The following is a 25,279-nucleotide window of genomic DNA, read 5'->3' on the forward strand; positions in this document are numbered from 1 at the left end:
GGTGACAGTTTGCTTTGGCATGGGACACTGAGAGAGGCCCATGGGATAGGATGAAAAAGAGCTTTCTATCAAAGAGTAGTTGTGTATTAAGAAAAATCCCAACCTAGTCCAGATCAAGTCCGTAAGTCTGCTATTAGCCCATATGTCTGATATAGTCTATAAATTCCTCTTCAGACTCACACCACACACGCAATGTTTCTGAAAGCAGGAAGATCCCAGGCCAGTGGGTGGAAAGTCTTGTGGATCCAGTGATGGTGGAAGCATCTCAGCATTGGCATGGGTCTCCACGTGGCTTCTCCAGCTCCAGGGCTTGCCAGCAGGAAGATGAAGCAGAGAGAGTGTATCTGTCCTGCCTTCAGGGAGGAAGACAGGAGTTTCCAGAATCCTCCAGAGAAGGCCATGCTCACACAGAGGCATCATTGGCTATGACCTGATTGACAGGCTAGACTCCACCCCTTCACTCAAGTTGACAGGAGACTATGTAACTGCCACACCATACATGCTACATCATAGATAAACTTTAACTAAAAACTAAGTGGAGGGAACCAGCCACAGACCTTGTGTGAGTCCATCCATCTGTAATGACAGAGCAGACAAATCTATGGAGACAAAAGTTGTATCCCCTACGTACTTATCCATTCATCAGCTGTGCTTCGCTGTCCAAGTTCTGGCATGGATGCCATTTTCATTTCTCTTCAGGATAGACCCAGAAGTGCAAGTGTGTTTAGCCTTCTGAGGAACTGGGCAATGTATGGGGACTTGAAAAATGAGAACGCCAAGACTCAAGGCTTACAGGTTTCTCACTGTGTGAGAAAGAAGACACAGGTAACCAAGTCAACTCAACCAGGTGGGTCTTCTCCACCTGAGCCCTCTCTGCATGGTGGCTTCCTGCCCACGGTGTGTGTTGGAGTCACGCCTTACCATGTCACTCCACAGACTGCCGCCCTGAACTGCCAGGGCCAGGGTTATGTTGGGGAGCAGGGGGACCCTCAGGAGGCAGTTCTCTTGGCTCTGGGTAGCACCAGGATGTGGCTGTGAGGAGGGGCAGGGTCATCTGTCTTCCCCCTTCCCAGGTGTGCTAGTCAGGGTTGACTAGAGAAACAAATCCAGGGAGACAGTCATATGGGTGTAAGAGAGAACTTTATATTCAAGAGTAATTGTATATTAGGAAAACATCCCACCCCAGCCCAGTCCAGATCAAGTCCATAAGTCCAATATTAGCCCATATGTCCAATACCAATCCATAAATTCCTCTTCAGACTCACGCAACACATGAAGTGATGCTGAATGCAGGAAGCTCACAGGTCAGTGGGTAGAAAGTCTTGTGGATCCAGGGTGGTGGAAGCATCTCAGGGCTGGCGTGGGTCTCCACGTGGCTCCTCCAGCTCCAAGGCTCTGGCTCCATCAGTGTAATTCCATATGTCTTCTCAATAGGAATGTCTCACAAGGAGTGAGAGTAACTATCTCCATAGCACTTCCAAATGAGGTCATCAAGCGACGGCTTGATTGGCAGACTAAACTCCACTCCTTCACTCAAGTTGGCACCAGATAATGTAACTACCACATTAGGGCACTAGCCTATGGGGGTCAGTTGTAGGGTCAGTTTTGCCTCAGATCACTCCTCCTCTCGTCTGGCAATAACTAACGTAGTCATTTCTCCCCTGCTTTTCCAGATCAGCAACCAGGACCCCGAATCAGCCAGACTGTGCAGCAGGGAGCAGCCCTGGGCCCCAGGAGAGGCCCCTCTGGGAGGACAGGGCAGGGCCACCCCTCGCAGGAGGAAAGTGTATATGGAGGGCAGTGTTATAAATGGATGAGTTCAACCACACCACTATATGAATAATTAAAGTCTTTATTAAGCAGCTGGCCTGAGACTAGGGTAGCACTTAGAAACCTCTTGTTTCAGAACCAAGAAATTCCAAAATTCGTATAGTTCAAAATAGGGGGCTGGCTCCAGAGGAGGGATGTTCTAGCCCTTACATTTTCATCAGATTGGCCGGGTAACGGGGTTGAGGGGAACAGTACTGCTGCAGGAGCTAATTCAAGGTCTTACAGAACAGTGTACATTTTTGCTAACTGGGCCAGCAGGGCTTTGAGATGTCTCCGAAGAGGGGAGGGAAGAGGAGAAAGGGACTAGTTGCTAGCAGGGGTTAAAGACACTTTGAAACAAGATGGCGTTCCTCCTGTGAAGCTCAGTCACTACAGCAGCGATGACAACCCTATGACTCACTCTGAAGCTGGACTGCTGGTGTGGACCTGTTGGCTCTGCCTCTTCTTAGGACTCTATCTGCCCCCTTTCCCCTGCACCCTGGGGACAGCCCCTGTTGTCCGGCTGGAGTCAGGGCCTGCAGCCTGAAACCCTCCCTGACGAGGCCTGCGGAGCTCCCTGGCAGGGACAGGCCTCCTATAAGTGACCACTGCGGCGGCCAGAGGTTATCTGGTGTCGGCCAGTTGGGGTGCTCACAGGGCAACAGGCTGGGCACCCAGGTTGTCCCCAGGCCCCTGCAGTGGAGTCCCTCTGGGGCAGCCCCAGGCCTGCAGACCACCTGGGCCAGGAGGGGCCAGGACAGTCCCGAGGCTGTGCGCTATACAGTGACTTTATACAGTTATCATTAGTATCAGTAATGATGTAATTACTGCCCCCTCCCTTACCCTCAGGGAATCACTGCTCCCCTTATGATTTCTGATGGCTTTATCTATCTTGGATTTCATGCATCAAACGATCTGAATTATACAAATGAACATACGCAAGTCTATGGAGACAGTTTAAAATAATGCAGTCCAGCCTATTATTAAGTGCCTAATGTGGGCCAGACTGGCCCTGGGCTCTCTCCCGTATCCTCTGATGCTCAAGGTGCTGTGGAGATGAGTGTCAGCCCATACCCCAGGTGTGCCAGGTGGCCCAGCCAGGTTCACACCAGGTTTCCCCTTCAGCAAATGTTTGGTCCAGTTGCAAACACCTCTACAACCTAGTGGCTTCTAGTAACTGGAGAAACACTTCAAGTCCTCACTGTACGCGGGGCAGGAATTCGGGAAGCGCTGAACTGGGTTGCTACAGTTCACTGTGTCCCATAGGCTGTGGTCAAGCTCTAGCCAGGTGGCCAGGACAGCGGTCCTTTGAAGCTGTGGCTGGAGCTGGAGGGGCCACTTCCAAGACGGCTGGCTCGCACCCTCCTTCCACAGATGCACCTTGTCTCCTCGTGTGAGTTTATATGGTAAAGAGTTTGTAGCAAGCCTATCTCTGGGTGCCAGGTTTCTTCTAATGGCATGTGCCCCTTCATGCCTCTGTGTCACACTTTGGTCACTTTCGCGGCACCTCTGACCTGCCCACGTGCTGTTGCTCGTACGACAGGCCACAGTAGCATGTGAGCACGGCTTCCACATGTATGGGGAAACCAAGAACCCAGTGTGACGTGCTGCATTCAGATGCGTCACTCTGCTGCGGTGATCTGGATCCAAGCTCTTCCCATCTCCTACGCACAGGCATGCCTGAATTGGGGTGTTCAACCCATGCCAGGTGTAGCACCAGCCAGCCTGACGTGTGCGGTGACTGTACAGGAAGGTGTTGGCAAACAGCTTGTCCTTCATCAAGCCCTTCCAGAGGGACCAGGAAGTGGCTCTGCAGGGGCAGAGACGGCTGTCAGACTTCCATGGGGAGCAGGGCCCCTTTCTGGCCGCAGAGTCTGCCTTGACGAAAGACTGTCGGATTGGCTGACCATGGCTGGTTATAAATTAGCTCAGAACGTAGTGGCTTGAAGCAACCATAAACCCCGTTGATCCCTCCCAGTTGTGTGTGTGTTAAAGAACAGCTTTATTGGCAGATCTATCATAGTGTATATCATTCAACAATAATCATACTTAGAAGAGCTGGAGAGTCATCACCACAGTCAATCTTCATCCCACAGTTCTTCTTTTAATTTTTCATTTTATGATTATTTTTCTCCCGTCGCAGTTCTTGTGGGTGAGGAATTCAGGAGCCACTCGGCCGAGAGGTTGTACTCCTCCAGGACTGGCATGAGGTTGTACCGGAGACGGGGTCGGGCAGGGTCACCTGCACTTGTTAACAGAGGCCAAATTGGTCAACACCCACTGGGTAGTCGGAACGAGCCGCCGCAGGCAACGTTCGTGTGCTTTTTGACAGGTCAGGGCGTTCTGCCTCACTCTCAGAGTTTTGTGACGACAGAGGCGATAGAGGCGAAGACTAGCTCCAAATCTACACGCTCGCTCGGTAACTCACAAGGGGGAGCCCTCGACTCCCCTTTGCCATTTCAACTCTTGCACAATTTCCCCTGACGCTGCCCTGACTCATGCAGTCTCCACTGGGCTGGGTCTCCAGGGAAGAACGCAGGAGGCAGCCCTCGGACGACACTCCTCACGGCCTTTGCCTCCTGATAATTGCATCCTTGTGACTCCTGCCCCTCGGATGCCGGCTGGACTGGGTGAGTGCTTTGCTTCAGTGGAGGAGGAGAATGCGATGGAGGTGATGGATGTCCGTCTGTGAGGAAGCATCTAATCTCAGAAAGGGAGAGAACTGACAGCAGCCTCAGCTCTAAGCCGATTCCCATGAGGTCAGACACCTCCACATGCCAACCATGTTTTGTGTGGAACCAATCTTGACGCTAGTCATTCCTCCCACAACACTCTCTACTACTCTGCCGGGTTCAAAAATTCACAGCCGTGGCCACACAGGGTGCTTAGACCACACTCACTAGTGTGGGACTAACCAGAGAAGTCATAAGTTTACAGTCTCGAAGACCCAGAGGGGCAGATCTGCCCCGTCCTGTAGGGTCCCTCTGAGCGGAAGAGACCCAAGATCATCGGACTTCCTCTCTCTCAAACACTCACCGCCATTGGGTCAGTGCTGACTCATAGCGACCCGGGGGTTTCTGAGGCTGTAACTCTCAATGGGTGTGGGAACCTAGTCTTTCTCCTGAGGAGCTGCTAGTGGGTTCAAACGGCCAACCATGCTCATCAACACGTAACCACGACACTACCAGGGCTCCTGGGCTTCCTCTGATGACGAGTCCATTCTCAAAAAAGGTACAGGCACAAGTTGCTAAGCTCTGCTCCCATAGTAGCACAGCGACAACACCAGAAAATGGACGGTCGGCAACTCTGAAAGCACCAGCTGCAAGGAAAAGCCGTGCAAACCTTGCTGGACAAAACCATTCGGTTCCAAGTGTCCTGGCACTTGGGTCTGACCAGCGAGCAGAAGGCTCAAAACGAAAATTACCCGGGACCTCTAGCCCTGGGAGGATGCTGACACCCAAAATCTTGCATAAGAAAAGCGTCTTCTGGTTTCAACAAACAAAGCAATTGAAAGCAAAACTCACTGCCATCTGGTCCATACTGACTCACAGCAACAACTGCCCGTGAGTGTTTCGAGACTGTATCTGCTGACGGGAGTAGAAAGCTTGTCTTTCTTCCACAGGGCTGCTGGTGGTTTCCAACTGCCGACCTGTGAATTGAAGTCAAATGTGTAACCACTATGCCCTACCCCCCACCCCCCGTAACTAAGGAATAGTTATATTTTTAAAACCACATTTCTGCTGAAATACTGCACATTTTATAGACAATTGTTTGGTGTCAGGCCTTCTGACAGTGTCCCCCCCCCCACGCCGTGTGGGCTGCAAGGCCCGCCCCGCCCCACCCCGCCCTTGATGGCACTGGTTCTGAGCCAGACACAGGGCCAGCTTGCTGAGCTGCGGGGGTCAGGGTTCCCTGGGATGCAGGCTGAGGCCAGCAACAGTGTGCAGGGCCAACAGCGACAGCTGGCCAGAGGATGTGGCATGTCAGGACCTGTGGGCTTCAGCAGGCATGGGGGTCTCAACCTCAAAGAAAAAAATAAAAAACAAAAGACTGAGACGGAAGTCACTTTGAGCTGAGATGACGCTGGATGGGAGCTCCCTCCCCTCCCTGCCTGCCCCATCCCCACCCCCCATGCTCCAAGTTGCACAAGAACTTCCCTTCCTGGAAGGGCAGAGGTCTGGTTCTGGGGGAAGGAAGCAGTCCAAAGGGCTGTGTTGGGGTGGCCCTGCCATGTCAGCTCTCAGCTGTTTTCACCCACCCCATCCTCCCTGTTCTGCCTCCATGCTCCCCCACACTGTGGCAGTCCAGAGTCTTTTTATTTTATTTGGGTTTGGTGGGGGTGGGGGAAGGTGGCTGTGGTGATGGCAGTCATGGTGATGGGGTGGTAGTGGTCAGTCATGGTGATGGTGGTGATGGGGGGGTGGTAGTGGTTAGTCATGGTGATGGGGGGTGGGAGTGGTCAGTCATGGTGATAGCGGTGATGGGGGGTGGTAGTGGTCAGTGATGATAGTGGTGGTGGTGTGTGGAGTAGGGTAGATGGGTGATGAGATGGAGGTGATATGGCAAGTGGGGGTGATGGGCTGGTGGTAGTGGTCAGTCATGGTGATGGTGGTGGGGGTGGGGTAGGGTAGATGGGTGATGAGGCAGAGGTGACAGGGTGAGTGGGGGTGATAGGGGTGGTAGTAGTCAGTGATGGTGATGGTGGTGGCATGGAGTTAAAAGTTAGGGTAGTTGGTGGGAGTGAGAGTGGAGGGAGGGAGGGGGTGGGAGTGGATAGAAGTCTATTTTACAAAGATAAATACTTGGAACCCTGCCACCTCCTCATGGATCCAGTATCTCGCCCACGTGCCAGGCTGGCTCAGTCCACAGCAGGGAGCAATACTTAGGACCCTATCCTGGCACCACTGTTGTTCTCATGGGCCAGGACATAGGAAAGAGGATCCATGGGTACATAGGTGGTTCCCAGGGAAGCTGCCTGCATGGAGCAGAACTGGACCAGAGAGGGGCTCTGCAGGCCAGGGACTTTTGCAGCTCTAAATCCCAGGAATTGGCATTTGGGTGACAAGAAGAGACAGGCTAGAGAGAAAATGAACTTTGCTACAACATGCACTTACATGCCCAGAGGCAGGCCACACCCCCAATGAAATGCCCATTCAACTGACTTCCCATGAGATCTGGCTGTGGAATGTGATTACATTCTATTACATGATGTCAGCACCTACGGAAGCAGCAGTCAAGGAACCGAGCCCTTACTGCATTGGACCAATGGGCTGATAAAGACCTCTTTGGAGTGTTGAAAAACAAAGATGTTACCTTATGTGATAGGAGGTTTATTGTGCCAACCTGGCCAGTAGGAACATGTGGGCGGAGATTAATTAGGTCACAATTTGGTTGGAGGGTAAAGAGATAAATGGCTCTCTTGCTCCCTGGTGATTGGACTAGTGTGCTGCTGCTTTAACTAGTTCTCTGCCTCAACTTGTGTGCTATATACTTGCGGGCCAAGCCAACCCATGGAGCGTTGCCAGAGCTTGAGGCTCCTTGGAGACCTGCTTAGCCATGCTCTTAGATGCCAGCACAGCTGGACTTCTCCTTCCACACTGAGGACATGTTCTCAGAAGGACATCAAGCTTGGTAAAGAGAGGCTCAGCAGCAATAAGGCTGGTCCTCAAGGTCATATGCTGACCCCATGGCTCCTGCAACATGCTCAAGCACAGGGCTGGCTGTGAGGAGGGGGCGGGAGCGGGCAGGGTTTTGTGCTATTGTGGGTCAGGGTCCCCGTGAGTCAGCCTCTACTCAACAGTGCCTCATGACAACAAGGTTATGGAAGAGCAAAGCCCTCTACACGTCACACTACTGAGAAGGCACACCCTAACCAATTGGACACAGAACTACCACCCCCCAGCTCCCCGTCCCACTCAGTGGCAGTCCCCACATGGCCTCACTAGGCCCAGCATGAGGGGCCCCAGCATGTCTCAGCTCTCCCCCCACCAGCCCCACTCTGCCCCTGGCTCCTCCTCCACTCCCATTATGCTAGCCCTGTGCTGGCTGGCCGCTCCCCTCCGCTGACCTAATTCTCCCTTAAAAGCCTTGCCAACCCCTCCAGTTCCACGAGGTCCCTTTGCACCCAGTGCCCACTGCACCACTGGGGCCCATGCCCGTACACCAGCTACTCCCTGGCCTTCTCTGCTCCCCATCCAGCCTGGCCTCCAGGAGGGCCTGATCCAGGAAACATGTGCCGTGCACAGATGAAGACAGGGCGGGGAGGGTGCACTTGAAGAGGCGGCTCACGGGTCCTGTCCTAGCAGGAATCCCTGGTTGCACAGGGCTGAAGCGCTCGGCTGCTCCTGGAAAGGGCGCTGGTTTGAGCCAGTCAGCTGTAGCGCTGTGGGAGAAGGGACCCGCCATGTGCTGTGGTCAAGGTGACAGCCAGGGCACTGTGGGGGGCCGGGCTGAGGGCTCTGCCTACAGTGAGTGCCTTCTTTGGGGGTTCCTCCCCACTGTGGCTCAGCCAGGACTGAGGGCCGTGGGGTGCCCAGACTGAACTCAGTGACCACAGAGACCAGCTGGGAGGGCCTCTGGGCCCACAAGGGTCTTGACTTTGGGGGTCGGTATGACCAAACTTGGGTCTGAAGTGGTCGGGGTGGGGGGGCCTGCTGGTCCCCAACAACATCCACTGCCTTTGATGAGGGCTCTTCTGCTCACCTGCCCACGGCCATCATCCTGGCCCTATGATCCCTGTCATCTACTGCCCAGGCCACTGCAGGAGCCAGCCTGCCCACTAGGGTAATCCAGGGGTCTAGAGATGGGGAGATAACCCAGACAGCACACCTTCCAAGGGGCCTGGTGGTAGCACAGGTAAGCCCTCAGGTACTAACAGCCCCCCGGGGTCTCCACAGGGAAAGACCGCTGACCTGCTCCCCGTAGAGCTTACAGCTAAGTGTGGGAGAGGCACACAGGGAACCATCTCTGGATGTCCCTCCATTTGTGGAGGGCTGGTCACACAAACAGAGAGCATTGGGGAGACGCCCACAGACCATCAAGAGGAGAAACCTGACTGGAGCAGTTACAACTTTGTCGCTTGATTCCCATCGGATGCACATTGGGCCCAACTGGGTTTTCAACACTTTCTGTGTTGTTTTCTTCCCTTCTTTTTCATATTGGGGTTTAGCTCGATGTAGTTTGTTATTGGGGGTTGCCCTCTTGAATTTTTGTTACATGGTTCTTTCTTTCTTTATCGGTAGATGAACCCCAGGATTGATGAACCTATAGAGACAGCAAGTAGAACAAGGGTTCTTGGGGGCACAGTGGGGAAAGTGGGGGTGGGGTGTCAAAGGAGCTGATCTCAAGGAGCTCAAGAAGAAAGAGACGGTTTGGAAACGGGCTGTGGTAGCAGTTGGACGAGACTGCGTGCTGTGGCTGCACTATGGAATGACATGATAGCTGTATTACCTTCCAATCAAAAGGCTTCAGGAACAAAGAAAAAAAGATCACAGCCAAGTAAACAGGGTAGTTCTGCCTTGTCATGGGGTGGCTTTGAGGAGGCAACTCGAGGGCACATGCCATGCATCAGCTATGTGTCAGCCTGGGTGCGCCGAGATCCCCAGAACTGCGTGGAGGTCTCCACATCATGAGGTGTTGGAAATATTGGCCTTGAGGCACAGTGGTTCGGTTCGGGATTGATTTGTCCCTTCTGTTCCTGAGGCAGGATTAGGGTGTGCGAATGAGGGTTAGGTTAGGTTTGCTCAGGATCAGTGCGGGATGTATGACCTTGGCTTGAGCCACGCCATTTCTCCTACAACAGATCAAAGGGGAGAGAAGGCAGCTGAGAGAGGGGCCTGGTGACCATCCAGAAAGACAAGCTGGGAGCCAGCAGGACTTTGGAAGGGGAAGACTGGCGCTGAAGCACAGGGAGCTCTTCAAGGAACAGCAAGACCACAGATGTCAACAAGAGACCACGACCTTCCTTCCCCAGGGCTGATAGAGAGAAGGCCTTCCACCATAGCTGGTGTCCTCAGTTCTAACAGGGAGAGAAGGCCATGCACCCTGACGTCTCATTTCCAGCCTCGGAAACTGTAAGAGAGGAAATGCCTGCTTTTTGGAGTCACCGACTTGTGGCATTTGTGTTACAGGAACAGCACACTGCAAAACAACCTCGTTAATTCGTGTTGTGACTGTGAATCCCAAGGTGGCTCAGGTTGCTCTCCCCAGGGATACCCTTTGCCCTCCCCCGAGTCACCTCGGGGCTTCCTGGAAGCGCAAACAAGCTGCAGGTCAATGCTCCGCACACCCGCCCCAACACCCTTCTACTATATAACCCAGGTGCTCCTTCCAGATACTCCCGGGCCTTGCATGGAGACTGGGCATCATGTCTGTGCTGCTGGCCTCCCTGCTGATTTGGGGTGAGGCACATCTCAGCCAGGGCCCCTCTGCGGGAGGGCACGGGAAGGGAGTAGCAGAGTCCTCACGGGTGTTGTCTCCACAGGCCTTGCCCTGAGTCCGGCCACCATGGCAGCCATCTGTGAGTACTAGAGGTGGGGGCTGGGAGCCCTTGGTCCTGGCTGCACCCCCACGCTGACCCTGGCCTCCCCATGCAGTTATTGATACCCGACCCACGCTGTGGATGGAGGCTGAGTCCCTGCTGGAGCCCTGGGCCAACGTGACCCTGACATGCCGGGCCTACACCGGCAGCCTGGGCTTCCAGTTCTTCAAGGATGGGGTCGCCCAGGAGCCCGTGGATGTGTTGGCCTTGGAGTACCGCTTTGTCCTAGGAGCAGTGACCAGTGAAACCCGGGGACTCTACAGGTGCCGGACGAGCATGGGCGACAGGTGGACAGAGCTGAGCCAGCTGGTGGAGGTGTCTGGGGCAGGTAAGCAGAGGCCCTGACGGGTGACCAAGAGGCAGGGACCTGGGAAGGAACCTGCAGGGACCTCTCTTTCCCCACCCCTAGCCCTCCCTCTCTGGCCTTCCATCGACCTCCTCTTTGAGCTGAGTGGACCTGGCTATGCCAAGAGTTGGCTCCCCATGTGTAAGAAGGGGTGATATTCTTCTGACCCCAGAGATTGTGAGGCGCCAATACGCAGAGCCCACTGGCGGCGTAAAGCAGGCCTGGCCCACAGTAGGGGCCTTACGCAAGCAGGCCTCAGATATGCTATGCAAATGAGAGCGGCAACAGTGGGAGAGCAGGCGCCGCGCAGGTTTGGGCAGTTTCTCAGCGCACAGAAAAGCAGTGACGCGGTGCGCACACTAGATCTGATGCCCGTGGGCTGCACTCAGTCACCCGATGAGATGAGGAGGTTGCACATAGTGTGTGACTGACCCAGAGACACAGAGACAGCATATATTGTTGGGAAAAGAGTGCCCTTGAGACTGGTTTACGGAACCCTGGCTGGCAGGTGGTTACATGCTGGGCTGCTAACCTAAGGTCAGCAGTTCGAAACCACCAGCCCCTCCGTGGGAGAAAGCGGAGGCTTTCTGCTCCCGCACAGTTACAGGGGCAGTTCTACTCTGTCCTAGAGGATTGCCATGAGTCTGCATTGACTCGGTCTCAGTGAATGTGTTTGCTTTTGGTGACAGACTTGCTTGTCTGCTGCACACCTTCAATTTGTGAGAGTGCAATAAAGGAAAGCACCACAGATGGCGGGAGGCTCTGCCTGCTTTCTGCTCCTCTTTCAGCCGGCCCCTGTCTCCCTTCTCCCTATGACTGTCCCCCACTGCCCTAGTTTCCTGACCTGCTTTTCCCCCAACAGTTTCACTGGCCTATGATGTACATATCAGACAGTCCACTAGTTCAACCTCATCATGAAGAGCTGGGTAATCATCACCACAATCGTTTTTGGAACATTTTCTTCATTCTTGTCCTCATCGTTATTAGCTCCCCATTCCTCCGCCCCAACTTTCTCTGCCGTACCACCAAGAAACCATTAACCTAGTTACTGTTTTAATAGATTTGTCCACCCTGGATTTCATACGCAGAAAAATATAATACAAACAAACCCAGCAACAAAAACAAAGTAACACAGGTTAAAACCTCCATTGAAAAGAAAGTAGATCACCAGCCTGTGTGATCACAAGGTGTTGATGGGATGAGGCATCAGGCATCAAAGAACAAAAAAATCATAATCATTGTGAACGAGGGTGAGTGCAGAGTGGGGACCCAAAGCCCATCTGTAGGCAACTGGACATCTTCTTACAGAAGGGTCAAGGTGAGGAGACGAGCCAGTCAGGGTGCAGTGTAGCAACGATGAAACATACAACTTTTTTCTAGTTCCTAAATGCTTCCTCCCCACCCCACTATCATGAACCCAATTCTACCTTACAAATCCCGCTAGACCAGAGGATGTACACTGGTACAGATAGGAACTGGGAACACAGGAAATCCAGGACAGATGAACCCCTCAGGACCAGTGGTGAGAGTGGCAATACTGGGAGGGTAGAAGGAAGGTGGGGTAGAAAGGGGGAACTGATTACAAGGATCTACATATAACTCCCACCCTGGGGGATGGACAACAGATAAGTGGGTGAAGGTCTCGTCAGACAGTGTAAGACATGAAAAAATACAATAGTAATTTATAAATTATCAAGGGTTCATAAGGTAGGGGAGGTGGGGAAGGAGGGGAAAATGAGGAGCTAGTACCAAGGGCTCAAGTAGAAAGCAAATGTTTTGAAAATGAAGAAGACAACAAATGTACAAATGTGGTTGACATAGTGGACTGATGGATGGATTGTGATAAGAGTTGTACGAGCCCCCAATAAAATGATTTAAAACAAAAAAAGAAAAGAAAGTAGAGAATATTCAAAACTAGAACAAACTTAAAATGGCTCAAAACGAAGATCAAAAGCTAGGACACTAAATTTTAACTGCATCTGCAACAATCCACTGTTCAAAGCATTCTGCATGCTACCAAGACTGTTCACATTCCTGACCTGGTTTTCTTGAGAGGAGGACCCAAGTCCAGTCTGAAAACTCTCCTTACCCCATTCTCCAGACTCCCTGCCCCGACCCTCTCTCTCAGCGAAGCCAGTGTCCTGGATCACACCGCATCTGAACACCACCTTGGTGTGCAGTGGGGGACTACAGGGTGTGACCTTCCTCCTGAAGCGGGAGGGCGATGATGAGTTCCTGGAGGTGGCCGAGGCCCCAAAGGACGTGAAGGCCACATTTTTGGTCCACCGTGCTGGCAACTACAGCTGTAGCTACAGAACACATGCTTCAGGCCATCCCTCGGAGTCCAGCGCCACCGTGAGCATTGAAGGGCTGGGTAAGTGCAAGGACTGCTCTTGAGGGCTTCCTGGGGCAGAGACTCTGGGAGGGTGAGGCTGCTCTCTGCCATGCACGCTGAATACCCCTCCCAGGATACCTGTACAGTGGCCTGGCCTTGATAGTTGCATGGGAGTTGGCCAGGGAGGGCAAGGTATGGAGGCTGGGCGCACAGCAGTATCCTGGGGGGATGTGTCATTCCCACCTACCTTGCAGAGGTGCCACCCCCACCAACACTCAGCATCCAGAATGAGAACGCAGCTGTCCTGTTTCTGGGCACCAAAAAGGACTTGCTTTGTGTGGCGCCCCTGAGCGGCGTGCAATTCCAACTTTGGCGGGGAGATGTCCAAATGCTGGTAGGCATGCACAGCACTACCCCCGGTCAAGTGTACTTCAGTTCGGACACAATGGCCAGCGGCCTCTACACCTGCCGGTATAGCCTGTACAACTCTGACAGGGAATGGTCCAGGGACAGCGCGCCTGTGGAGCTGCTGCTGAGTGATGGTGAGCCAGTGAGGAGCGGGGGACAGGGTGTAGCCCAGAGGTCAGGGAGCTTGGTCCTGGTGGGCTGGGGTGGTGGATAGGAGTGGGGGCCTACAGGCAGCAGGGCTTAGATCCATCCACACTCATCTGCCAGCCTCATCCCGCAGCCCCCCCCTCACTGTTCCACAATGGGGTGGTAACCACAGTAACCACGAGGGCACATCACAAGGAAATGGGCAAATGGGAAGTCCTGGCCCAGGCTACACAGGTGTGCCTCCAGATCCCAGGCAGCACAGGTGGGCGCTGAGACCCGCCTGTAGGTGTTGTTAACACCAGGTGGCCATTAGGGCAGCTCCCGGCCAACTTGTTTCCTCGACTTCATGCCTGAGTGTGATCACCTTCGGTGAGCTCAGCCTGAGCGCTGGGAGGCCCGGGTGGCCCAAGTGCCCCCCACCCAATGCCTTGGCAGCGGGGAGCGGATGTTGGGACAGCATCCTTCACATTCACTGGAGTGACACACCAAGATGGAAGCTTGGGGCCAGGAGCCATGCTCAGACAGATCTCAAGCCCTCATGTGTTTTTAAGGACATGTTGAGGGTGTGAATGTGTGTGTGTGACTGTGAGTGTGTGAATGTGTGTGTGAGAGCCAAGAAGGGCCAGTTGGACTCTGGGTTGGGGTGGAGCTGTTAGCAGTGTGCAGGGACCAGGGCCCCTGGTTACCTGGACACCACCAGACTCAGCCTGGGGAGTGCATCTGGGGGTACTGGAGGGTGCATGGTGGGGGTTAGGGAAAGTGCAGGGTAGGGACTAGGGGAGGTACAGGGTGGGATTAAGGGAGGTGCAGGGTTCAGGACCCAGCACCCTCCTCTGCAGGTTCGCTGCCCCCACCTGAGCTGCAGGCGGAACCCTCTGCCACCCCGGAGCCCGGGGCGCTCACGAGGTTGCGGTGCAGGGGTCCGCGGGCCGGCCTGCGCTTCGCGCTGGAGCAGGAGTCTGCGGCGCGGGTACACCAGTGGCACGGCCTGCGGAGTCCCGAAGGAGCCGAGGCCCTCTGGGAGCTGCAGGACGTGTCGGCGCTGGACTCGGGCAACTACAGCTGTGTCTACTTGGACCCAGCGACGCCCCTCACAGGCTCGGCACGCAGCGCGGCTCTGGAGCTGCGGGTGGACGGTGAGCTCGCTTTCCCCCTGAGTGACAGGGAGGGGCTGGGAGCGCCCCTCTCCCTCCCCTCCCCGGGGTCCAGAGGGAGAGACTGGGGCGCCCCTCTTCTCCGGAGTCGGAGGGCGTGGCGCTTGGCTCTGTCCTTGGGGAACGCCTCGTTCTGGGAGTTTCCCCAGGGCTCTGAACCTTCCTGCCAGCGTTCCCGCCTTCCATGCCTCAGTTTCCCTGAGGCAAACACAGGCCCCATTGGACATCCCTATTGGACTATGAGGGAGCCCTGGTGGTGTAACGGTTACTCGTTGGGCTGCCATCTGCACGGTTAGAAACCACCAGCCTTTGGCGAAGGGTCAAGACTGGGCTGTCTACTGCCGTCAATGGGTCCAGTCTGGGAAACCCACGAGTCTGAGGGCAGCGCGTTTGGTGTTAGTGGACTAGGACCCCTCAGGCAGAGCGCTTTGTCTCCATTCCCTCTGGGCCAGCAACGCCTCAGACAGGAGGGGGGGTGGGGCAGAGGGGTGGGGGGTGGGGTCAGTCCCAGGTCGGCTGACACACCTTTGCTGGGTTGGCCCCTTCCCTCCATCATTTGATTTTATTACCTCAAGTGTCCGAAGCCTTGAGTCCCTGATGGGGGTGTCCCCAAGAAGTGTCTGAGCAGACTGCAGGCCACTGGCTGGGGTGGACACTGGCTGGACACAGATGGTTAGAGAACAGCATAGGCACCGGGGAGGTGACATCTCCGCTCAGAGTCCATGAGGGGTGGTGCCGGGCTTGTCTGCCTGGGGGAGGCTTTCATGCCGACCCCCTGGCTGATGGAAGTGATCCACCCAACTGAGGAGGCTGCTCCATCTGCTAGGTCCCCCTCCAAGGCCGAGGCTCCAGCCCCTGTGGCAGGGGGAGGTGACGCCAGGCCGGGACGCGGTCCTACGCTGTGTGGGCCCCGTGTCCAATTTGCGATTTGACCTGGTACGTGAGGGTGAGGAGGTGGAGGCTGTGCACATGGCTAGAGGGGAGCTTGTGCTGAACAACGTGGGGCCGCAGCATGCTGGCAACTACCGCTGCCGCTACCGTGTGGGGTGGCCCAAACCCTTGGTTTCTGGGCTCAGCGACCCCGTGGAACTCCGAGTGGCAGGTGAGAGCTCCCTTGGGTCTGGGTCTGGGGGGACCCACTCCCAGAAGTGCCCATGCCCTGTGTGTGTGTGTGTGTGTGTGCGTGTGCGTGTGTGTGCGTGTAGAGGGGTGGGTTACCAATTTGAAGGCAGGGGATCAGAGGCCCAGGAGCGGTAGGTAGTGTTTGGTCCTTGGAGGCCTAGGGTGAGGGTAGGGGGGTGGCAGTGGGGCAGCTGAAGGACCACAGAAAGCTCTGCCCTGAGAGGTAGGCACAGAATCCCCCACCAGACTTTCCCCAGAGAAGTAGGCACAGAATACCCCTCAAGTTGCCCCTGAGCTCACCCTAACCCTTATTTTCCTTTTGTCATATTTGTCAAAAAGGAAGTTGACCCTGCAGCGGACCTGCCACCAGCCACTGTGACCTCTGGGAAACACTCTGGTCTGGCTTCTATCCTTCCTGCTGCAGCTGGACTCGGGGACCCCTCTCCCCCTTTGCTCCCTAGAATTAATAAAGGAGGAACTCCTTGGTTTGAACTTGACTTTGGCTAATGGGTCCAAAGCAGGCCCGGGGAGGGACTCCCAGGGCTGGGGGCTGAGACTTGGGATTGAAGCTTGGATTCTGAAGGGCTAGCAGATGGGCCCAGGGGCTAGACTCTGGGCCCCAAGGGTGGGCAGGATGGAGGCTGGATCCAGGCCCTCCTGGCTCCTCTGCCCTGGTCCCCTACTGGCCATGACTCACTGGACACCAGTCTGCCCCTGCCCAGCAGGTGTGTGCAAGCCTTCCCTACAGTTGGGGTAGCTCCAGGTTCGAGACCCACCTCCACCCTAGTTGGCTGTATCTGTTCCTGCTGGGACAAAAACAAACAGAAAACCAACATGCCATTGCCTTCGAGTCCATTCTGAATCAACTTGCAATGACTCTACAGGCAGAGTAGAACTTAACCATCTACCAAGGCCGAGCACCACATCTTTCTCCCCAGAGGGAGGCGCTGGAAGGTTCCAACTGACCTTTTGGTGCCACCCGGAGGCCATTCAGAGGCTTTGTGGGCCCATCCAGCTGCTCCTGCAGCTTCCCAGTGCATTATGGACCATGTCCTGAGCCCGACCTGGCTGTGAGCGGGGGCCAGGCCCCTCCTCTATCCGAGCCCCTCCTGCCTCCCTAAGTTTCAGGGTTCCATTTCATCCAGGAGGAGGAATAGTGATATCAGAAGGGTAGGAAGAAGGGGGTGGGGGAGGAGAGGGAGGGAGAACTGATCGAACATAATGATGGACACACAACCACATACCCTCCTTCCAGGATAAGAACAACAGAAACCATGGGGAAAGGAGACAGCGGTCGGTGTGAGATATAAAAGCAATATAATTTATAATCTATCAAGGGGTCACGAGGGTGCAGGGGGAGGGGTAAAAAGAGGAGCGGATACCAAGGGCTCAATAGAAAGTAATTTTCTAGAAATGAATGATGGCAACATATGTACAAATATGCCTGATATAATCGATGCATGGATTGTGATAAGAGTTGTAAGAGCCCCCAATAAAATGATCTTTTAATAAATAAAAAAATTCAGGCTTATGGAGAAAATGACATTGGAGATATAGAAAATCTCCATGTACCCCTTTCCTGGTATCCCTGTTTATATTATTATTTTTTTAAGTTTGGTGGTTCCAAACCAGAAAATTCACTGCCATCAAGTCAATTTACTGCCCTTACAAGATAGGGAAGAACCACTCCTGGGAGTTCCCAAGACTGACTATTTCCGGGAGTAGAAAACCTCATCTTTCTTGTGTAGAACAGCTAGTGGTCTTTGAACTGCTGATCTTGCAGTTAGTAGTCTTACACGTACCCCACAATGCTAGCAGGGCTCAGTGGTGATTCCACTGAACCACCACTGATTTGGGATCAATTGGCATGACAGAGTTCAGTGACAATGTCTGCACCTACTGTGGTGTGTAGCAATTAGGGGTATTCTGAGCAGCATCAAAGGTATAACTATTGGTCTCCCTCCATCCAAAGCCAAAAAGGAAAATCAAAGATTCAGGGAACAGTTAGTCCACAGCACTAAGGGATCACACAAACCTCAACCTCTATGACCCTGAGACGGGCTAGCACTGATAACCCCTCTGTAAGACCTCACTATAGAGGGTCGTGGATAGTGTGGGAGAAATGGGAAACACACACAAAATCACAAAGACCAGGACTTTTATAGAGACTGGTGGTCTATAGTCACCCTTCAAACCTGGCACTGAACTCATCCCTGTGGCCAAACTTCCGGCCAAACAATAGGTCTGTGAGGGAGGCACACACTCTCTAGAACAATCAACCACACAATATGGAAAGGGCCGGATTTGCACGGAGATAAACGGCAGGACAGATGGGCGAATGGAAATGGTAAACAGAAGTAGGGAGAGTGGGACTGAAGTCAAAGTCTTGAATCAAAATGAGAATGAATTGTTGAATTGAAAACCCATTTGCTCGTAAACGTCCCCTCCAATGCCAATAGGAGTTAAAAATACAACAGAACTATTTCATTCATATTATTATTTTACTTTTTCTTGTCATTTGGGTGAAAGCATAAAGAGCACATTAGTTTTCCATTCAACACTTCACGGAGATTTTGTTTCGTGGCATTAGTTTCAGCACCCTTAATGAAGAGGCGCTCTGCCCACATCCCTGATTTCCCTTCCATCTGTCTGTCTCTCCTGCCCCTTCCTGTCTCTGAGCTGTTTCTGGGTAAATCCTTGTATAGTGATTCTCTTTAGTAGTTACATTACTTAACTCTTCTTCAGTATGTTTGATAGGTCATATTTTTTTCCAGAATATTTATCTGAAATTTTGAGGTGACTGGCATAAATACACTCACATGACTGCATCTGTCTTACCTGTCGTTGTATACCCTTTCAGTCCTGGCATTTGTGTCTTCTTGTGTAATTGCTGATCCAACATGATGGTTTGGGTTTTATTCTTTCCTCAGCCCTTCCTTGTACATTGCTGAACAACTCTGCAGGTGTAGTGGGTTACACATTGACCTGCTAAACACAAGGCCAGTGATTTGAATCCACCAGCTGCTCCCGGGAGAAAGATAAGGCTGTCTACTCCTGTATAGATTTTCAGTCTCAGAACCAAAGGGCAATTCTACCCTGTCCTATAGGGTCGCAATTGACTTGATGGGATTGACGATTCTACTTTCTTAAATTTTCTCTAATTAAGTTAAAACTTTGCCTAATCAATTTTTAAAAATGATTTCTTATTTCCACTACTGAATTTAAAACTAAAAGTCCCTCGAAGCTCTTCTCTAGAATTACCTCGTTTGTTATAAAGATTTTAATTATTGCTTTCATCTAGATATTTCCCAAACTCCGTATAAAAATCATGAAAAATTGCCATTTTATATCTGACCTATTAACCTACCAGTGTTTTATTGTTTCTTTTGTGGTTTATGCCTAACTTTATTGCCTTGGGTCAGGACACTGATTCGTTAACATAAATCAGGAATTGTTTTTTGAATCATTTTATTGGGGGCTCGTACAACTCTTATCACAACCCATACACACATACATTGTGCCTAGCACATTTGTTGCCATCATTTTCAAAACGTTTTCTGAAGTCAACTTGAGCCCTTGATAATTTATAAATTATTATTATTTTGTTATATCTTACACTTTCCAACATCCCCTTCACCCACTTTTCTGTTGTCCATCCCCAGGGAGGGAGTTATGTGTTGATCCTTGTGATTGTTTTCCCCTTCCTACCCCTTACCCTCCTGGTATCACTACTCTCACTATTGGTCCTGCGGGGTTTATCTGTCCTGGGTTCCCTGGGTTCCTAGTTCCTATCTGTACCAGTGTACATCCTCTGGTCTAGCCAGATTTGTGAGGTAGAATTGGGGTCATGATAGTGGGGGCGGGTAGGCATTAAAGAACTAGAGGAAAGTTGTATGCTTCATCTTTGCTATACTGCACCCTGACTGGCTCATCTCCTTCCCACAACCCTTCTGTAAGGGGATGTTCAGTTGTCTACAGATGGGCTTTGGGTCCCCAATCTGAAGTCCCCCTCCTTCACAATATTATTTGTTGTTCTTTGATGCCTGATATTGATCCCTTCAACACCTCGTGATCACACAGGCTGGTGTGCTTCTTCAATGTGGGCTTTGTTGTTTCTCAGCTAGATGGCCACTTGTTTATCTTGGGAATTGTTTAATCTCAAAAAAAAAAAAGACTGCTCTGTAGTTGCCATGTGCAGGACTCGGCACATACCTGTTGAGCTAAGCTTATGAATTTGTGCTAAAAAAAAATCCTCAGTATCTTTCCTGGTGTCTGACCTTCTTTATATGTCATCCTAAGAGTTGCCATGTTCAACTACACTTTGTAGTTTCATCAGTTATTTGTCCCTGAATAGCTATGGAATGATGTGTCCAGTTTTGAAATATTAAACCTTCCTGGTATGTTGTTCCTCTAACCTATGGTCACTATGTGCAAATGCTTAGGCATTCGACTACTAACTGTAAGGCTGGCAGTTCAAATCCATCCAGAGACACCTCATAAGAAACGCCTGATGATCTACTTCTAAGTAATCACAGCCACTGAAACCCCGAAGCAGTGGGTCTACGATGCCACGCGTGGAATCGCCATGAATCAGAACTGGCTAAGTATTGGCCTTTGGGCCTACTGGCCATCAGCTAAGCTTCCCTAATAATGCTTTTTGGAGCTTCAAGTCTATTTTGCCTGAAATTATAGAGCTCCATGATCTGTCTTCAGGCTCGTTGCCTGCCTTGGGTCTTTCCAGCCCCTTTACTTTAGACCAGCGGTTCTCAACCTGGGGGTTGAGATCCCTTTGAAGGTCGAACGACCCTTTCACAGGGGTCGCCCAATTCATAACAGCAGCAAATGACAGTGATGAAGTAGCAACGAAAAGAATGTTATGGTTGGGGGGTCACCGCAACAGGAGGAACTGTATGAAAGGGTCGGGGCATGAGGAAGGTTGAGAACCGCTGCCCTATAACTCCAACCTCACTGGAGTGGAGAGAAGCCCTATCAGCGTGAGGTCTGTCCAAAGGCTGTTGCTCAGAGCTCCTCGTTGCCACCCAATCAGCAGCCTGCTGCGGGATTCTGAGACTGTAACTGTTTACAGGAGTAGAAAGCCAGGTCTGGGTCCCGAGGAACTGGTGGTGGTTTCAAACTGCTGACCATGCGGATCGAAGCCCAATGCATACCCACTACACCACCAGGGCTCCCTTTGAGAGGGTCAGGGATGCCCAATTGTAAGAGGCAGTTAGGGAGAACAAAGACACAAAGTTGGAAACTACTAAGCCCTTGTCGCCAGGGAGCTCTGGAGAGGGCAGACTCAATGTAGTACCATTTTATTGAGGCCACAACATCCCAGGGGCCTCTGACTTTGGGGGGCTGGGAAATTCAGACTGCTTGTGCTCTGTAGGGCCATAGCCTGAAGAAGGGAGAGAGTCATGTGAACCTGTGTAAGAATGACGTGGCTCGGAGGGTATGACAGCTTCGTGGGAGGCACCAGGTACTGTACGTGCATTCCGCAGACATGGGTCAGGGCCCATTACAGCTTGTGTGCATGGGTACCAAGAGTAAGACGCCCTCACACTTGGCGTGCAGTCTCCACGGGAAACACACACGGCGAGCTGTACAGGAATGAATGCATGCAACACGGAAGACCTTGTGGGACAGATAGGCAGCACAGGGTGCCCTGGTAGCAGAAAGGGTGAGGCTGACTCTGCTTGGGGGATCCAGGGAAGATTCCCCTGGGGAAAACATTCACAGCATTGTGGGGGAGGAGAATTGTTGCCAGGCGGCTAGGAGGAGACAAGGAGGTTTCCAAGCACAGACACAAGGCACATAGGTTAGGCTAAAATATGGCTGCTTCTCAGGACCCACAAGCAGTTCATGGGACTGTTGTGTGGATGGCGGTGCCGTGGGAGGAGATGAGGGCGAGGAGCACAGAGGTTGGGTCACGGGGCTTTGTGAAGGCCAAGTAAGGGAGCCTGAAGTTTATCCTGTAGGGCAGCACTTTCCAATGCCTTTTACACCACGGCACACTCAGAAAAACAGCACTATTCGTCTGGCACACATGAGGGGAGCCAGAAAGGTTTCTCGAGGCCAAAGTGACCTATACCTTGGTGGCCCCGTAAGCGGTTCCAGGAGTTTTGCGGTGGTAGGTGACACAGTGCAGAACTGAGTGAGACCCAGTCAGATTTGTTTTGTAGAAAGAGCTCCCTGGGACAGTGGCCCAGAAAACAGCAGCAGGGGTCAGGGGGGGGAGGGGGGGAGGAGGAGGAGATCCCCTGCTGTAATCCAGGTAAGAAGTGATGAGGGCTGAGATAAGCGGGTAATGGTGGAAGAGAAGATGAATCACATGAATTAGGTAAGCCCTACAGAGCTGGGGGCTGGTGGGATAAGGGTGGAGAGGGGAAGAGAGTGTGATGATGGAGAAGTGTCAAGCAGGAACATCAATGAAGATGGGGGACAGGAGAGAGACTGAGCGGTGGGGAAGGTACTGTGGACCAGACAGCCTCACAAGTAGAGTTAGACAGGTACTAGGGAAACAGTTGGCTCCAGCCCCAGTTTGGCGGCTATCTGGCTCTGTGTCTGAGGGCAAGTCCTACCCTCTTTGGGGCCTCTTTCCCCACTTGGAAGACAGGAACCCTTAAAACTGCCTCCCTCACAGGGCTGCTGGGTGTTATCAGACTCTTGTCATGTGCTAGACTCCAATTGAGGTGTGCTGATTCAAGAACCTGATTGCATCCTCAAAAATCACCTTCAGAAAGGACTATGGCAGTGGCATTTCAGATGGAGAAACTGAGGCGTACACACACAGATGAGTAATTTGGGTAACATGTGCCTGCTAACACAGTTGGCCAGAGGCTATACCCCAGAGAATCTTCTCCTGGCCTCTGGTGCCCCCTCCTGGTCACCACCAGCCTTAAGTCTCCCGCTGGGCCCTCTCCAGGTGGCTTACATCACCTTTACCTGGAGAATTTGGTCTCTGTCTTTGGTTCCTGAGAGGAAAACTTTAAAACCATGGCTTTCCCCATGTGGCTGAGGTGCCTCTGTGGACTGAGAGGCATCCAGACCACACCTGACTTTACTCTAATGAGATGACGTTGGTGTGAGAGTGGGCCTGGCCACCAATGGGGTCTAGTATTAACTTACCCGAGGGGAAGTGGGAATGCAATCAAATCATGACTTTGTGAGGAGGCCCCATACATGTTTTATACAGAAGCTGGCACATGGGAAGACAGTGCCACCCTTTTGGGGACACGGGAGCCCAGGTTGGAACTCAGACCCCACCCTAGGTGTCTCTTCCCTGGTATCGTTTTTCTGAGAATAAAATGGTCATTGTTAAGGACAGCATTTTCCCTGAGTGCTGTGAGTTCCCGTGAATTCTCCAACTCCAGGGAGCAGTGGGAGCCAGCAAGTCAAAAGGAGAAGGGGACTGGGAGCCCCTTACCTTTTGCACATATTAGGTCAGAAGGGAGAGGGGCTAGAAACCCCCAAACTTGAAACCAGCAGGTTAGAGGTGAGCAAGTCTGAGAGGCCCAAGTGTGTGGCTGGCATCCGGAAGAGGCCCCAAGGATGGGACCAGCTGCTGTTCTGTTCACTTTGGATCCCAGACTCCAGCCCTGGGACGGCTATCAAATGTACCTCAGGGGAACTGATTCCATCAAGTGAGTGACTGGGGGTGGCACACAGAATCCTCTGATACCTGCTGCGAGCTTGCACAAACACATACACACATCACCACCACCACCACCACCCCCCGGAAACAGAGGCAAATGCCTCCTTGGGCCTACAGGGAAGCGGCTGGAGGGCACATGAGGTAGTTAGTTTATTGTGCCACCCTGGCTGATAAAAACACATGTGGGGTTAATTGAAAGGCGGAGGGATAAATGGCTCAGTGAGCCTCACCTTTCTAGTCCTCGGGTCTCTTGCTTTCTGATGGTCAGACCAGGGTGCAGCTGCCTCAGCCAGTTCTCTGCTTTAGCTTGCAAGACTCACTTCCTGCAAGACATCCCCAAGGAGAAGCCGCATGGACCTACCCCAATGCAGCCCTGGGTACTGGAGCACCTGTGTGGAGACCCCTGCCAGTGCTGAGATGTTTACACATTCACTGACTCGGCTTTCCTCCTGCAGTCGGCATCATTGCGTCGGTTTTGTGAGATGGAGGAGAACTTTGTGGATTGGTATTGGACATATGGGTCAATGTTGGACTTGTGGGCTTGGGAGCACTGGGTTGGGATGTTTTCTTGATGCACACTTAAACTTTTTATAACACTCTCTTACACATGAGTGTCTGTGGATTTGTTTCTTTAAAGTACCCAGACTCACACAGCACAGGAGGATGAATAAGTCCTGGGAGACCTGCTCTCTGCCTTTTCCCATTCAACAGCCAGAGGAGAGTCCTATGGCCTGAGGGACAATCCCGTCCTGGGACTAAGGAGGGGAGGTACCACTTTTGAGCCGGGCATTTGAATCCTGGCCACTCCAACTGCTGGCGGTATGAGGCTGAGCGAGTCTCCTCTCTGCACCTCAGTTTCTGTACTTGCAAAGTGGACCTGGGTCCTCCTTCACAGGGCTACTCTGAGGGCTACCATGGTACCCCCTCCTTCAGCCTACCAGTCCCTTCGTGGAGGCAGCTGGAGAACAAAGGGCTCTCTGCTCCTGGGCCCGTGGCTACGAGGAGCGGCAGCAGAGCCTCAACTCCACAGTGTGGGCTATCTCCAGGAACAGTTAAGAGGGGAAAGTCCAGGGGACCGGAAGCTTCTGCCAGCCTGCCATCCAGCTGTTAAAGTCGAGCTGGATGTAGCCTGCAGCATGGGGAGGGGCAGGATCGTGGGGCACAATGCTGGCAGGAGCAAACACCCACTTACCTAGGAACTGGGGTGCCCTGCTGCTGTCCAGCTCCCTGCTGTGGACTGAGGCTTCAAGATGAGGGTTCGGGTTGAGCCTCTGCTCATGGCCCAGCTTTGGTGAGGGTGTTCCCTGCCTATTACCCATGGAACTGTGTCTCCTACCAATGCGCACGGTAGCTTTTAACCCTTTTCCCTCCACTAATGCTAGCGATGAAGAAATTGAAGATTGTTACCAACGTCTGCAGTCTGAAATGGAGCAAACACACACTCAAGAAGCACTGGTCATTGCTAAGGATGAGAATTCGAAAGTTGGAAACAAAGAAAGACCAGTAAGTGGGAAAGAAGGTATTGGCGATAGAAACGAAGCCAGAGATCGCAGGAAGGAATTCTGCAAGGCGAACAACTTATTCATCACCAACACCTTTTTCAACAACCTAAGTGGCGACTACACATGTGGGCTTCACTGGATGGAACACACAGAGATCAAGTCGACTGCATCTGTGGAGAGAGATGACCAAGCAGCTCAGGAGCATCAGAACAAGGCTGGGGACCGACTGCAGAACAGACCATCAATTGTTCATATGCCAGTTC

General features: G+C 52.6%; 1 protein-coding gene and 1 long non-coding RNA gene across 3 annotated transcripts in view; one reads left to right on the forward strand and one right to left on the reverse strand.

The window, feature by feature from the left end:
• Positions 1–619: 619 nt before the first annotated feature.
• LOC142431509 (uncharacterized) overlaps positions 620–25,279 on the reverse strand; it is a 31,015-nt gene continuing 6,355 nt past the window's right edge. Inside the window, exons 3-4 of one of the 2 annotated variants that reach the window (XR_012780839.1) lie at positions 5,334–5,458; positions 621–4,495 (exon numbers count right to left, since the gene is read on the reverse strand). This is a non-coding gene — a long non-coding RNA (uncharacterized LOC142431509). Of the gene's footprint in view, positions 5,459–25,279 lie in introns of both variants that reach the window. The other variant, XR_012780838.1, reaches the window with a different exon arrangement.
• Positions 10,175–16,367, forward strand: A1BG (alpha-1-B glycoprotein). The gene is made up of 7 exons (XM_075537232.1): positions 10,175–10,208; positions 10,404–10,676; positions 12,796–13,068; positions 13,284–13,571; positions 14,424–14,720; positions 15,565–15,862; positions 16,322–16,367. The coding sequence occupies exons 1-7, from the start codon at positions 10,175–10,177 to the stop codon at positions 16,365–16,367; spliced, it is 1,509 nt and encodes a 502-aa protein (XP_075393347.1).

This window comes from Tenrec ecaudatus, chromosome 18 (genome assembly GCF_050624435.1).
Source record: "Tenrec ecaudatus isolate mTenEca1 chromosome 18, mTenEca1.hap1, whole genome shotgun sequence".
NCBI lineage: Eukaryota > Metazoa > Chordata > Mammalia > Afrosoricida > Tenrecidae > Tenrec > Tenrec ecaudatus.

Excerpts from the sequence above, each read along its gene's own strand:
- A1BG (XM_075537232.1), top strand. The coding sequence starts at position 10,175 with ATGTCTGTGCTGCTGGCCTCCCTGCTGATTTGGG. Across the intron at positions 13,069-13,283 it reads CGTGAGCATTGAAGGGCTGG|AGGTGCCACCCCCACCAACA; the intron begins GTAAGTGCAAGG and ends CCTACCTTGCAG. Across the intron at positions 13,572-14,423 it reads GGAGCTGCTGCTGAGTGATG|GTTCGCTGCCCCCACCTGAG; the intron begins GTGAGCCAGTGA and ends CCTCCTCTGCAG.